We start from the raw sequence: 15,164 nt of genomic DNA, 5'->3' as shown, positions 1-15,164 counted from the left end.
TGGAAGCGATCCCGGAAAACCTCCAACCAACCTGCGCACTAGGAATAACGCGCACTGGGGTGGAGACACAGAAGTTCGTGCCCTTTGGAGCAGGGAGGAGCCTGGCCCCTCCTCTTCCTGTGTGGAACCTGGGATTCAAGCTGCAGGCGGGAAGCGCCCTAGCAGGGACTCGCCTTGCGAGAGTTCGTTTCCCCCTTTTCTTCCTCTTCACCCACTACAACTCTCTCCTACTCACCATTCAAACCACCTGCGAGCCTAAATTTTCATGGCCATGGGACGGACGAGGACCCCGTCTTTAGCCGAACCAAGGAAAAGTCCTGCAACACGTTTATACACGCCCAGCCTTCTTTTGGGTCACGGCGTTTCATCTGGCCGATGAAGAATGCCCTTCAGCACTTTGGGAGGCCGAGGCGGGCGGATCACGAGGTCAGGAAATCGAGACCCTACTGGCTAACACGGTGAAACCCCGTCTCTATTAAAAATACAAAAAATTAGCAGGGGGTTGTGGCGGGCGCCTGTAGTCCCAGCTACTGGGGAGGCTGAGGCAGGAGAATGGCGTGAACCCGGGAGGCGGAGCTTGCAGTGAGCCGAGATTGCGCCACTGCACTCCAGCCTGGGCAACAGAGCAAGACTCTGTCTCAAAAAAAAAAAAAAAAAAAAAGGTGCATTCTCCTTCCCAGCCTAATTATGCTTTACCCCAGCCTCCTTAACCCCCTTCTGTGGTCCTGGCCTGGGAAGCTTCTCATCCTTCAGACCTCAGCTTCATACATGATGTATTTGAGGTAGCTTTTCTGACCCCCTCGCTCCTTACTAGATTAGTTTATTTTCTAAACACTTTTTGCAGTTTGTCATTGTAAATATCTTCCTCAGTTGACTCTATCTTCTGTGAGGGAATGAACTAGATTTATTTTGGTGACCCTGGTGCTGCCAGTCCTTGGTATAAAGTAGTTGTTCAACATACACAAACACACACACACTTAGACAACAAAGATTCTAGCTTGCAGTTGGTAGTCAAAAAAATAGTTATTGTTTTTTATTCTTATCAAACCATCAAGTACAAGGAGAATACTATCTTTCATTACTGTGAAGGGTATCATTGCTTCAAAGTTCTCTACCTTCCAAGTTCTGAACCCTGAACTGCTACTAAGCTATAAAGGGCTATGCCTAGTCACATGTCCACCCATCACCAAATAACTCACTAACCGAGAATAATTACCAATTTTTTTTTTTTTTTTTTTTAATTTTGAGATGGAGTCTTGCTCTGTCGCCCAGGCTGGAGTGCAGCGGCACCATCTCGGCTCACTGCAACCTCCACCTCCCAGGTTCAAGTGATTCTCCTGCCTCAGCCTCCCGAGTAGCTGGGATTACAGGCATCCACCATCCCACATGGCTAATTTTTTTTGTATTTTTAGTAGAGGGGGGTTTCACCATGTTGGTCAGGCTGGTCTCAAACTCCTGACTTAAGGTGATCTGCCCGCCTTGGCCTCCTGAAGTGCTGGGATTACAGGCGTGAGCCACCGCATCCGGCCATAATTACCAAATTTAAATTTGCAAAGATGGTGACACTTTGACACTTGATCCAAATCAGGTGCCCTTTTCACTACACACACACACGCACATACACACACAGTATGAACCATGCATTACACACTATGGGTGATGCTTCCGTCACAAGAACAGTTTGCAGTCAGAGGTGGAGAATATGGAGCAGAGAAGTCTGGATAACTTGGGTTAAGGTTGATGTAGATTCAGTATTTCATTCACCTAACAAATATTTTTGAGGATCAACATGCATTTGTTCAATCGCCAAATATTTACAAAGTCCGTACGTATTCCCAGGCACGTGCCAGGTACAACACTAGACACAGTAATCGGTGATGAGTAAAGCAGAAATGACATCCCGTGCTTGTGGAGCTTACAGTCTTGTGAAAGGAGACAGAAAATAAACCAGGCAACAAGTAAATCACATAACAACAAATCTTGAGTACTATGAAGTGCTATAAAAGAAAGGGTCAGAAAGCCGTAAGAGAGACCAAGGGAGATCTGAAGAACAACAAAATAGCAACCACTACTGAAGTGAGTGCTCTGGGCAGAGGGAACAGAGGCATTGTGCTGTAAGGCCCTGGGCCAGGAAAAGGTTTGTATGTCCTCATAGCTAAGAGGAGGCAGCAGGATTGGAGTGCAGCATAGATGACGTGTTGCGGGATGCGGGGTGACTAGTCGCTGCAGTTTGCTAGGACAAGGTGGTTTCTCAAGACACTGGACTTTCAGTTTTGAACCTGGGACAGTTCTGAACGGACCATTCGTCACTCTAGGTTCAAGATGGGTTTGAAGAGACTGATTTTGAATCTCTCCTGTCCAGACCTACAACTGCTCCAGTCAGTAAGCAGGGCCTGGGCTCCAGCGCTGTCTGGTGTTCCCCCTCTGCAAGTCTTTGTCCAGTAAATCTGTGTTGCTGTTGAGCAACCCTCCCCACCGCTGTCTCTGTTTCTTTTCTCCATTCTAACAAATAGTAAATAGCAAAAGTGAAGAAAATGAGAAAATTAAAGTGATAATGATAGATTAATCATTACTTAAGAGGGAGAATACTAAGTAAAGGATGTGGAGGAATTTTGGCTTAGAAACTCTGATCTTGTCCACATAGCTGTAAGTGTATGTGTGTGTGCATGCACACACACACATGTGAAAGAGATAAACAGGTGATTTCTCCCTTTCTTCCTTCCTCCCTCCCTCCCTCCCTCCCTCCCTTCCTTCCTTCTTTCTTCCCTCCCTCCCTCTCTTCCTTCCTTCCTCCCTCCCTCCCTTCCTTCCTCCCTCCCTCCTCTTCCTTCCTCCTCCCTCCCTTCCTTCCTCCCTCCCTCCCTTCCTTCCTCCCTCCCTTCTTTCCTTCCTCCCTCCTTCTCTTCCTTCCTTCCTCCCTCCCTCCCTTCTTTCTTTCCTTCCTCCCTCTCTTCCTTGTTTCCTTCCTCCCTCTCTTCCCTTCTTTTCTTTCCTTTTCCTTCCTTCCCTTCCTTCCTTCCTTCCTTCCTTCCTTCTTCCCTTCCTCCCTCTCTCCTTCCCTCTTTCTCTCCCTCCTTTCCTTTACTTTCTTCCTCCTCCTCTCTTTATAATTAATGCCATTCAAAAAAGGAACTGAAATGGCTAATGGCATCTTATATTGAGTTTTATGCTTTTCAAAATACGTTCACACTACCTTCTTGAATCCCCACAATAATTCTACCAAGTAGGTATTATCTTCCACATAAAATCAAAAGACTATGAAAATTAAAATGACTTGTTAGACATCACACAGTAACTTAACAAAAGGACTAGGCTGGAACGCAGGGCTCCTAACTCCTCGACCAGTGTTCTTTTAAACACCGCCCTTTATTATTAGCTAGCTCAATGACAGGATTTTGTAGAAATGATAGGTAAGCTTAAAGGCAGGAAACGTAACTGTGGCAGCAGTTCTAGGAAATGCTACAGTTATCTTCTGAAGCAGCCTGCCAAACAGCTCGGAGTCATGGCGGGCTCCCAAGGACAGTGTGAAGATTTCTCTTGGGCCTCTTCACCTGGTGTTAGGTTATCTTCATAATAACTGGGGTGAACTAGGCCCTCCACTGGGCTCTGACATTTCACCTGCCACTTGTGCACACTGAAAGGCATGACATTTCTTACACCTTTGAAAACATCAGGGAAAATCAAAGAAATTTCTCTCATTCTGAACTTTACCTCTGCTGGGCCAAAAGGTTTGCTACCAGGGCAATAATAAAAGCAAGAAAGGAGAGAGTTCCATAAAGAAGAGATAAGTGGAACAGATTTATGGGCTGAAATAACAATCAACCAATGACCACACTAGTTAAATTGCCTTCTTCAATACCTGCACTCTATACTATGCCTTTCTTATGTAAAGAGTAAACAAACCCCTTTTTTTTTTCTGTTTCAAGACAATCTTGATTTTCATTGTGTGTAATTAAGGAGTACAATGTGATATTCTTTGGATTGATGCACAATAGATACACATATTTTCAAGTCACGTGGGATAATATGTTCACATAATTTGTACAGATCAAGTCAGTGTACTTGGGATATCAATCAACTTACATATTTGTATTTTCTTTATGCTAGAAACATTCAAATTTTTCTCTTCTAGCTATTTTTAAATGTACAATAGATTATCATAAGCTTTAGTCACCTCACTGATCTTTAGAACATTATATGTTATTTCTTCTATCAAACCAAATATTTGTACCCATTAATCAACTTCTCTTTATCCCACTTCTTTCTTTGGCCACCCTTCCCGACCTCTGGTAACCACAAATCTACTCTCTTTCTTTATGAGATCCACTGTTTTAGCTTCCACATATGAGTATAAATGCAAAATGCTCTTTTAATATACTTATGCGTAGTGAAACAGTGACTGTAGTCAAGCAAATTCACATATCTGTCATCTCACAGAGTTAATCTTTTTTTGTGTGCATGTAACAAGAGCCCTTAAAATCTACTCTTTTAGCAAAAATCCTGAATATAAAATAATTTTATTAATTATGTTCTTTGTTCTGTACACTGAATCTTTTAGACTTATTCATTCTGCATATCTGCTCCTTTGTATAAAGGATAAACAAAAACTTTAAAATACTTCTCTCTTCTGTCCTTCCAAGCCTACTAAGCACGTGGCATCCTCCCAGATGGAGAACCAACTCATTCACACACATAGTTGGCTGTTGTTTCACTCAAAAGGAGTTGATTTGAAATTATCTGACTGCATTAACTGAACTGATAACCAGCTGATCATTGCTATAGATAATGGGATTTCTTCAAGGCATAGAGAAAGTCAGTAACAATCAGATCTAGAATTATGATTTTTTGACTATTCATATTGTAGGCCCCAGCCATCTCCAGTTGTGTATTCGTCCACAACCCATGAGCTGGCACCGGGGGATTGGCAGACCCTTGTTCCTGGAACCTCCCACTGGTTATCACACCTAACGTTGGAACACTGTGGTACAGTGAACTCTGATTCCTGGAATTGTTACCAGGTGACCACGACGTCATCAAATGGTCTGGCCATTCCTTCTACTGATGTCTCAAACATGTTTCAGACTAAGCTACGAAATGAAAGTTGGGAAGACTTGCAGAAAATGTCCTGCACAACTGAGATCCAAGTAGCATTCATTCTCTCCTCCTTTATGACCTTCATCAGTGGACTCATCATCCTGCTGATCTTCAGGCTGATTTGGAGAACTGTTAAAAAATGGCAAATCATCAAGGGAACAGGAATTATCTTGGTCAGTTTCCTTATTAGGGATCCCTTTGTGTGAAGTGACAGATGAGTTTGGGGTAGTTTTGTGTTCAGCAAAAGATCTAAGCTTCATTCAGTTTTTCAGGCTAACACAGTCAGCTTCTCTGGCCTGGTTCCTCAGAAAGGGTAGTAAGCCAGACCTCAGGCCACATTCTGAAGCCTGAAGAGACAGGGTCAGGCCTCTTTTTTCTCCCATCACTGGAAAAAGCAATGTCTTGTATGGTTAATGATTAATGTTAGCTCTGGAAAGGGAGGTCACTGTTCTGAAAAAAAGGTTCATAAACATTATGTCCATGACTCTATCTTGAATTTTAACAAGACAATTGTGCTAGGTTGTAGAAAGGAGGTGAAAGGGAACAAGACATCAACGTCAACCTTGCTTTCATAAATTGTTCATGCATAATGCATATGTACTGACATGTGTACATTGTCTTTTGTATGCTATGTGAAGACAACACATTGAGTTGCACATACACAGAGAAGCTCATGCATACATGCCTGTGCTATCCAGGCATAGATGCAAGGACATTTCTTATAACCAAACAACTTTAGCAGGAGTTGATGTTGTTGAATAACAGCTGGCAAATGATGATGATGAGGATAACTGATGTATTATACAGATAAGGCATTGCTTAAGAGCTTGAAATAAAGCTCTCAAATGCTGTGTAATGGATGTTCTATTACCAGAGGTCAAAGACGAAGAGTTTTATTATACCCTGTGTAGTTTGTTTCCATTTTTGCTTCCCAAACTTTCTTTCTCTGATAGATTATAGCAATTTCCATAACACAACACATTTCACCTGTGCATTATAATATTGAAAATTTGCTTAAAACATTTCTTTTAGTACTAAAACCTACAGAAAATATAATTTATAAATTGATAATTTTTAAGGTTATTGGTAATATAGAATTTTGTTTTCCATATTTGAAAATTAGCCAATATTGAAGCTTATAGATTTTGTTCCTAAACAAGTTTATTCTATTGATTATTTGTACATTATGGATTTTAAGCAGTGGCACAATAATTGGAGAAAGAATACTGGGATACTTACTTATGGGTAAATAGCCTTGATGAATCTGCCTCCTGTTTTCTACCTTGTTTTGTTGTTGTTAATGCACAACTGAATTTGTAGGATTTTTAAATCTTCTTAGTCTTCTGCTCTAGGCAGTGTTCTTCTCCATTATGTTCATTTTCTGTGATTACAAAAATGTGAGAGTACATTTGTCAATTTCCTATATTTTTCATTTCTTACTTTGGGTGTAATTTATGTCTACACTTCAATCCAGGTGTATCCTTTAATTACAAATATTTAGCAAATGTTACGAAATGTTAAGAAGTGAGCCTGAGCAACCAGAATGCTGTACCGTTCTGCTTTTGAATCTTGAGGAAAGAGTTTGATCAAGTTGAGTTAGTTTTCAATAATTTGTTTTGTTTCATCAAATTAAGAGTGACCTGTTTTTCTCTAAGCCTTTGGAGAAGTTGGACAAATGCAAAAAAAAAAAAAAGTCAGAAATCTAGGTGTACTGTGAAGAGTTATTTTAAAAATTATTTGGAGAGTTATAATTTCTCTCCTTAAATGTGCATTTAAAACATTTATTACATCTATAAATATGATTTTATTATATCTTAGGACCAATTTGTTTTTCCACAGAAGGTAGCTCCATTTTATGATGGAATTCAAATGAGTATTCTATATTAATGTCATACCTAGTATTTTTTTAAATTAATTCTCAGACAACATTTAGAAACAGACATGAGTTGTGTGTATTAGAGGACAAATAATTGATCAGGATGTAAACTTTTATCAAAGAGTTTTTAAATGAGACTTCTCTTCTTATCATTCAGAAAATATGAGTAGAAACATTAACTGATTTTGGAAATCTTGGTTTCATATAAAATGAGCTTTTTTGAAAGTCAGAGGGAGTCATTTAGCTTGGTGTGGGTAGTCCTAGGTGGTTTGTGTATTTCTTTGTGGTGGTTCTAAAATATTATCAGCAAACAATGAATGCCAGCTCAGGCCCCAGCCTTTCCTCATTGCCTGATATTAGGAAAGTCATTTAATTTCTCTATACCTTGGTTTCCACATCAATATAAAATTTATTTAGTCATGCCTAACTTTATCATATGAGATTACTGTAACATTTAAATATAATAAGTGAAGACCTTCTGGCCGGGCGCGGTGGCTCACGCCTGTAATCCCAGCACTTTGGGAGGCCGAGATGTGCGGATCACAAGGTCAGGAGATGGAGACCATCCTGGCTAACACGGTGAAACCCTGTCTCTACTAAAAATACAAAAAAACTAGCCGGGCGAGGTGGCGGGCGCCTGTAGTCCCAGCTACTCGGGAGGCTGAAGCAGGAGAATGGCGTAAACCCGGGAGGCGGAGCTTGCAGTGAGCTGAGATCCGGCCACTGCACTCCGGCCTGGGTGACAGAGCGAGACTCCGTCTTAAAAAAAAAAAAAAAAAAAAAAAAAGACATTCTATAAATGTGAGGAAGGATTATAATTTCAGAATATAATACCAGCCAAAAAAACTAAAAGCAACACAAAATTGCTGCAAACTTCTCCCTTGTCTCACAAAATGCAGACACTTAAGTAATCACCTAAAAAATCAATTTGTAATCTTTTTTCTTTGTCCACATATCTTGATGAAAACTGTTACACTTATACCCAGAGCAGAAGAAAGCATGATGCTCCCAATTCTGATCGTTGCAATGATGTCAGTATGAAGGGTCTGGGACTGAGTATACATGAGAAAGACATAGAGGAAGATTGCAGAATTTCAGCATAGAAAAAGCTGTGCAGAAAACCAGGAAAATGCAAATCCAGTAAAATCCGTATTATGAAATATTGAATAAGCAACTTCAGGGTTCCCTGGTTTGGACAAGGTAGAGTGGTTTTCGACTGATACCATCACAAGAGGCTCTATCAACATAAGTAAAACAGATTTCTTTCAGATCCAGCTCACATTGTCAATTTCTTTCTCTCGATTGTAGGAACTGTTCACATCAGGTAGCATCCCTAGGAACCATGTAAGAAGCCTCCACTTCCAGGGACGATTTCGTGATCGTATAGAAATGTTGCTTTCGGCCCAGACCTTTGTGGGGCAAGTGTTGGTAAGTACATTTTCAGTGTTAGCTTGCTAACAAACTTTAGCCATAGGTGTGATTATAGTCAGTATAAATCAATTGATTCTCTAGGTAAACAACTGATGTTCCTTTGGTCGTCTTATCTATAATATCACCACCTCCCCGTCCCCACCTCCCTGTGTCTACCACTCTTTACCCATTATCTTGCTTAATATCTGGAGTGAATATAATTACTAATAATTGTATTATATTATTATATATTAATGTAAATCATATATATTATTAATGTTATATAATTAATAGTATATAATACATTATCTGTAATAACATGTAATTATATGGAATAATTATATAATTATTAATAATTATAATCTTCCTAATTATAGTTAATTACTAATCATATATTTATAAATAGTAATTGTAATATTATATATTTACTAATTAATGATATATATTTATAATTATATAATTACTAATTATGTATTATAATTATATTTTATATTTATTGTCAGTCTTTCCACAAGGAAGAAAGCTTTGTTAGGGCAATAGTTGTGAGCGTTTGGTTCTCCTTATATATGCAGATGGGTGTGCACATAGATATTTTCAAAAAATGTTTAGTAAACGAATCAGACCTGAAATATATAGCTACTTTCCTCTCCTTTGATTTCAATAGACCTCTTTATATCATTATGCAAAGTAGCCTTTAGTGTCCCTCTATGATATTTATCCCTCTACTTCCTATTTTAATCTTGGTAATTTGAACATATTAAATCTCACTTTGGGCATCATCTCTTTGGGGCATCCTAACCTTACCTCTTTATTAAGAGCTCCTCCTCTAGCTTCTTTAATATTTGTTGAGCATTGCTATTAAAATTATCTGTGCACATGCCTCTCTCTCTCAGAGTACAGTGAGCTCCTGTCCATACTATGTCATGGAACTGTTTATTTCCCATTATCTGGATATAGCAGATGCCCTGTAAATGAAGATTGCGCTGATCATCCTTTCAGTAGTGTGGTTTGATCTAAAATATGAAAAGATGAAATTCATAATTAGGGGTCTGCTGCCATCAGATGGTCTTATAATGGAAGTAGGTTCGTGTGAGCTAAAGATTATCCTCTGTTTCTTATAACTAGCAAAAACATGGCCCTTTTCTAGTTACTGTTTAATTCTGATCTCATACATTGCTAACGCTTGGTTGGAAGTATTAAGTAAAACTGCTTTCATAAAAGCTGCAGGGAATGTTGAGTCATCTGGAAATGTGCCTCTCCTTTTTCTGTCTTCTAAAGTTTTTTATCTCTTTTCCTGAAATCTCTGTGGGTATGACCCATTGCAGAAGGATTTTGTAATTCTCTCTGATGATATCAAGGATTTCTTGGTTAGGATTCAATGTTCTTCAAATGTTCAAGTCATGTTTGTGTGAGAAACTTTGGGAATAATATATTAAAGGTCACTAGGGTGAGGGAGAAGGGAACTTACAACATCCATCATATGAGCATTGCATATGGGAAGTGGGTGGGAAAGGAATGATGAAAAATTACCATACCAATAAAAATTACTTATTTAACAAAGGGAAACTGTATTATTTTAACCTATAACAGCTGGTGATTATCTAGTTGTAACAGCAGGAGGCAAGGAGTAAAGCTTAGATTAGAATAAATACTTCAGGCCGGGTGCGGTGGCTCATGCCTGTAATCTAGCACTTTGAGAGGCAAAGCAGGAGGATTGCTTGAGCCCAGGAGATCAAGACCAGCCTGAGCAGCATAGCAAGACCTCACCTCCACAAGTAATTTAAAAGTTAACTCAGTATATTGGCCTGCACCTGTGGTCCCAGCTACTCAGGAGGCTGAGATAGGAGGATCGCTTGAGCCCAAGTGGTCAAGGCTGCAGTGGTGCAGTGAGCTGTGATCATGCCACTGCACTCCAGCCTGGGCGACAGAGAGAGACCCCATCTAAAAAAAAATACTCTAGCATTGAAAGCCAAAACTGAGCCTCTTAGAGATCCCAAGTACAGTTTTAAGAGAATAAAACGGCTTAAAAGGAAGGCTTCCTTCCTTCTATCCTTCTTTCCTTCCTTTGTAATTCTTTTACTTCTTTTTTTATTTTAATACTTTAAGTTCTAGGGTACATGTGTACAATGTGCAGGTTTGTTACATATATATACATATATATATATATACACACGTGCCATGTTGGTGTGCTGCACCCATTAACTCGTCATTTATATTAGGTATATCTCCTAATGCTATCCGCCCCCCCACCCACTCCCCACAATAGGACCCGGTGTGTGATGTTCCCCTTCCTGTGTCCAAGTGATCTCAATGTTCAATTCCCACCTGTGAGTGAGAATATGCAGTATTTGGTTTTCTGTTCTTGCGATAGTTTGCTGAGAATGATGGTTTCCAGCTGCATCTATGTCCCTACAAAGGACACAAACTCATCCTTTTTTATGGTTGCCTAGTATTCCATGGTATATATGTGCCACATATTCTTAATCCAGTCTGTCATTGATGGACATTTGGGTTGATTCCAAGTCTTTGCTATTGTGAATAGTGCTGCAATAAACATACATGTGCATGTGTCTTTATAGCAGCATGACTTATAATCCTTTGGGTATATCCCCAGTAATGGGATGGCTGGGTCAAATGGTATTTCTAGTTCCAAGACTAAACCAGAAAGAAGCTGAATCCCTGAATAGACCAATAGCAGGCTCTGAAATTGAGGCAATAATTAATAGCCTACCAACCAAAAAACATCCAGGACCAGACGAATTCACAGCCGAATTCTACCGGAGGTACAAGGAGGAGTTGGTACCATTCCTTCTGAAACTATTCCAATCAATAGAAAAGAGGGAATACTCCCTAACTCATTTTACGAGGCCAACATCATCCTGATACCAAAGCCTGACAGAGATACAACAAAAAAAAGAGAATTTTAGACCAATAGCTCTGATGAACATCGATGCAAAAATCCTCAATAAAATACTGGCAAACCGAATCCAGCAGCACATCAAAAAGCTTATCCACCATGATCAAGTGGGCTTCATCCCTAAAATGCAAGGCTGGTTCAACATACACAAATCAATAAACGTAATCTAGCATATAAACAGAACCAAAGACAAAAACCACATGATTATCTCAATAGATGCAGAAAAGGCCTTTGACAAAATTCAACAGCCCTTCATGCTAAAAACGCTCAACAAATTCGGTATTGATGGAACGTATCTCAAAATAATAAGAGCTATTTATGACAAACCCATAGCCAATATCATACTGAATGGGCAAAAACTGGAAGCATTCCCTTTGAAAACTGACACAAGACAGGGATGCCCTCTCTCACCACTCCTATTCAACATAGTGTTGGAAGTTCTTTTACTTCTTTCAGCAAATATTTATTGTTTGCCAAGTACATGCTAGGCAAACACTCTAGGTATAGTGGAGAATTCACGCAAGAAACTTGCATTTAAGAAACTTAAATTCTAGTGAGGGTAGATATGAAAATTACATACATATGTAAATAAGATAAATTCAGATAAGGAGTGCCATGAGGGAAATGTGAGTGAAGTGTTTGTGAGATATGGTTGTTACAGAGTTAGATCACAGTGATGATAGAAAAAATCTCTAAAAAGGTAAGATTTGAGCTGAAGCATGATGACAAAGAATAAAGCAATTGAAGAATTAAGGGAATAGAGTTCCAGATTGAGAGAATAGAATTGTGGAGTCAAAGAGTGCCACAAGAGTTTACTGCAAGTACCAGAAGGAGGCTCCTATGCTAGGGACATGGAGGGCAGGGGACAGCGAGGTCTTACAAGAGACTGTAAAATGGCTCAATGTCTTAAGATTCATAGGGAGGAGCTAAAAGACTCAAAGGGAATCACTCTATTCTAAAGTAAAGGGATATCTGAAATCTTAAAGCATGAGTTGACATGGTCTGATTATATTTTAAGGTTCAACAGGCACTAAAGGCTGAAAATAGAGGAATTGTTAAAAGTAAGCCAGGAAAATGATGGTAGAAATTAGGAGTACAGTAGGGACATGGATGCAGCTGGAAACCATCATTCTTAGCAAACTATCACAAGAACAGAAAACCAAACACCACATGTTCTCACTCATAGGTGGGAACTGAACATTGAGATCACTTGGACTCAGGAAGGGGAACATCACATACCGGGGCCTATCATGGGGAGGGGGGAGGGGGAAGGGATGGCATTGGGAGTTATAACTGATGTAAATGACGAGTTGATGGGTGCTGACGAGTTGATGGGTGCAGCACACCAACATGGCACAAGTATACATATGTAACAAACCTGCACATTATGCACATGTACCCTAGAACTTAAAGTATAATAATAATAATAATAATAAATAAATAAATAAATAAAATATTCACACACACAAAAAAGAAATTAGGAGTAGAATTTTAATATCACATAACTTTAAATTCAACAAAATTCAACCATAACCTTTGAAATGATAAATGTAACAAACCACAAAGAAGATATAACATCATTAACATCACTGCACCAAAAATATAACCCCAACGATATGTAAAACATTAAAAAGTTATTTTGATAAATGAAAAAGTAATTAAAATAAGTGAACTAAGTATCAAATGCAAAAAGTTAGGGAATAAAAACATTAAATCTAAGCAGAATAAATTTAAAAGATAGTTAGAAAATAATGAATTATAAAACAGTTGATTACTTCAAGCAATGAAATAGAGAAATCAATAGCTAGTCTATAAACAAGGAAAAAAAAGGAAAAAGAACAAATATATGAAATAAGACATTTAAATGAGAAAATAAGTACAGATAAAAAGGAAATTGAAAAAAATATATATGCAATTAATTTTGAAAACTAGATGATTTCTTATGATAATATGAATTACCAAAACTGTCCATAAAAGGAGAAATTCAAACAGACCAGTATCTGGAAAAAACAAAGTTGTCAAAGACCCATAATCATCATCACCCTCCCTTTTTGCCCCTTTGAGGAGAGACTTGGATGATTTCAAGGACTAGTCTATAAAACCATCAAGGAGTAGATCTCTCTAATGCTAATTAAACAGCTCCAGGTCATGGAAAAGAAAGCATTACATTTTCTTTTCCAATGAAGACACAGTACTTACATGAAAATCCCCCCAAATAGCAAATTTTATATACCCTAAAAACTAATGCCCTTAACACTTTGAGGGAGAATACATGGGCAACCACTCAATAGAAGTCTAAGAAAAGGAAGAAGGAGGAAGAGGAAACTAGGAAGATGGGGAAAAAAAAGGAAAACGAGAAAGAGGAAAAGAGAAAGAAGGAACGTGAGAAGGAAACTCCAACAGTAAAATAAAAAGATTCCCTTCAAACAAGCATGCCCTCTAGAAGTCTTCCTATATTATTAATATTAATGGAATGACAAGGTGTTGATCAACTCTGTAGCATCTATGGGTTTGATGTTTAGTGCATTTATGGGTTAGGTGTGTTATATCAACTACCTGCAGAAAAAAATTTTTCTTCTAAATTTAGTTCCAAATATGATCCTATTCTCAAACAATTATCTTATTCCTTTTTGAGATTTTGTGTTGTAGTTAATTATGTAACTGACTGTAATTCTCTATTGCTTTGTGGCTAGAAAATGTAAAACCAAAATTACGGCTTATTTTTAGCAAGTGTATCTATTTTTAGCATCATCCTAAGCACTACTGTACGTTCACATTCTGTTTTTCTGGCTTCTCTGGCATCTCTTTTTTTTTTTTTTTTCCAGGTAATCTAGCATTTGTGTTTTTATATTCTGCCTTAAATCCTTTCTGTAAATGCATAACTTTTTCTGTGAACATGTAATCCTCTCTGTAGATAAATTAAGCCCCTAGCAACAACAACAGTTGTCAACCTTAGTATAAAGAAGAACTAAATGCACAAATAAAGCATCATAATTCATTTCGAAATGGGAAAGAATATTTCAAAAATGGTGTTTGGAATGACTAAATAACTTATTTTGCTATTTTTGCTCATTTTCCTAATGTAATGCAACTTCTAGAGAAAAAAATAAGAAAAACATAAAACATACTGGAAAAGATCAGTTTCTTCATATTTTATATGCATTGTTTATGTGAAAATAAAATAAACCTTTTCCACCACCTTGAGATAAGCTGTATCTTTATCTTTGTTTTCTTCCTTTCCTTATTCCATATTTTATATTGAATATACCATCAAGCATCAAGAATGTACTTTGACATATATATGATGAGAATACAGTTTAGAGATCACTATCATATGAACAAAGAAAACACTGGCAGGAAACACTACACTACCGTCCTAGAAATGTTTTTGGCAGATGATTACCTTGTTTATGTTTTTTTCTGCACTGATCATTTATGGATATTATTGTTTATCTTTTCATGCACATGATACAGTATTTTAAAAGTATAAAGTAAAAACTAAGTTCCTTCCTTACCCCTATCCCCAGAAGCAAGTACCTACTGCCATGAGTTTCTTCCTTCAAAGCTCTGCAAATTCTCAGCAACATTGTCAGATTTATTTTATTTAGGTGTTCAGGCCACTTGGGATACTCTTGTCCTCCCATAATTGTATCTACAAATATAAATTTTGAAATAATGTGTTACTTCTTGTGGCACTTCTTTGTGGAGAGTAGTAAAGTGAATGGCCAGTGAAGCCAGTGGAGGTAAAATTAGATCTGAATTCAGGTTAGTCCATAGATCCTGTCTTCAAATAGGGATACACCCCGCGAGAAAGGGAGGGATGCCAACAGGTTTCTGAGGGGTCAGCAGGTGGAACGGTTCTCCAGC

The 15,164-nt window shown here is 38.3% G+C and overlaps 1 protein-coding gene across 2 annotated transcripts in view; it reads left to right on the top strand.

Annotated features, from left to right (window-relative positions):
* Positions 1–4,991: 4,991 nt before the first annotated feature.
* The window catches only part of KCNU1 (potassium calcium-activated channel subfamily U member 1), a 162,347-nt gene continuing 152,174 nt past the window's right edge, over positions 4,992–15,164 (top strand). The window contains exons 1-2 of one of the 2 annotated variants that reach the window (XM_050801679.1): positions 4,992–5,267; positions 8,279–8,398. In XM_050801679.1, the coding sequence (XP_050657636.1) occupies positions 5,073–5,267; positions 8,279–8,398 (315 nt within the window). In that variant the 5' untranslated portion in view covers positions 4,992–5,072. The remainder of the gene's footprint in view (positions 5,268–8,278; positions 8,399–15,164) is intronic. The other variant, XM_050801678.1, reaches the window with a different exon arrangement.

This window comes from Macaca thibetana, chromosome 8 (genome assembly GCF_024542745.1).
Source record: "Macaca thibetana thibetana isolate TM-01 chromosome 8, ASM2454274v1, whole genome shotgun sequence".
Taxonomy (NCBI): Eukaryota; Metazoa; Chordata; class Mammalia; order Primates; family Cercopithecidae; genus Macaca; species Macaca thibetana.
The sequence above is the reverse complement of the archived record's forward strand: the minus strand, read 5'-3'. Positions and strand labels throughout refer to the sequence as shown.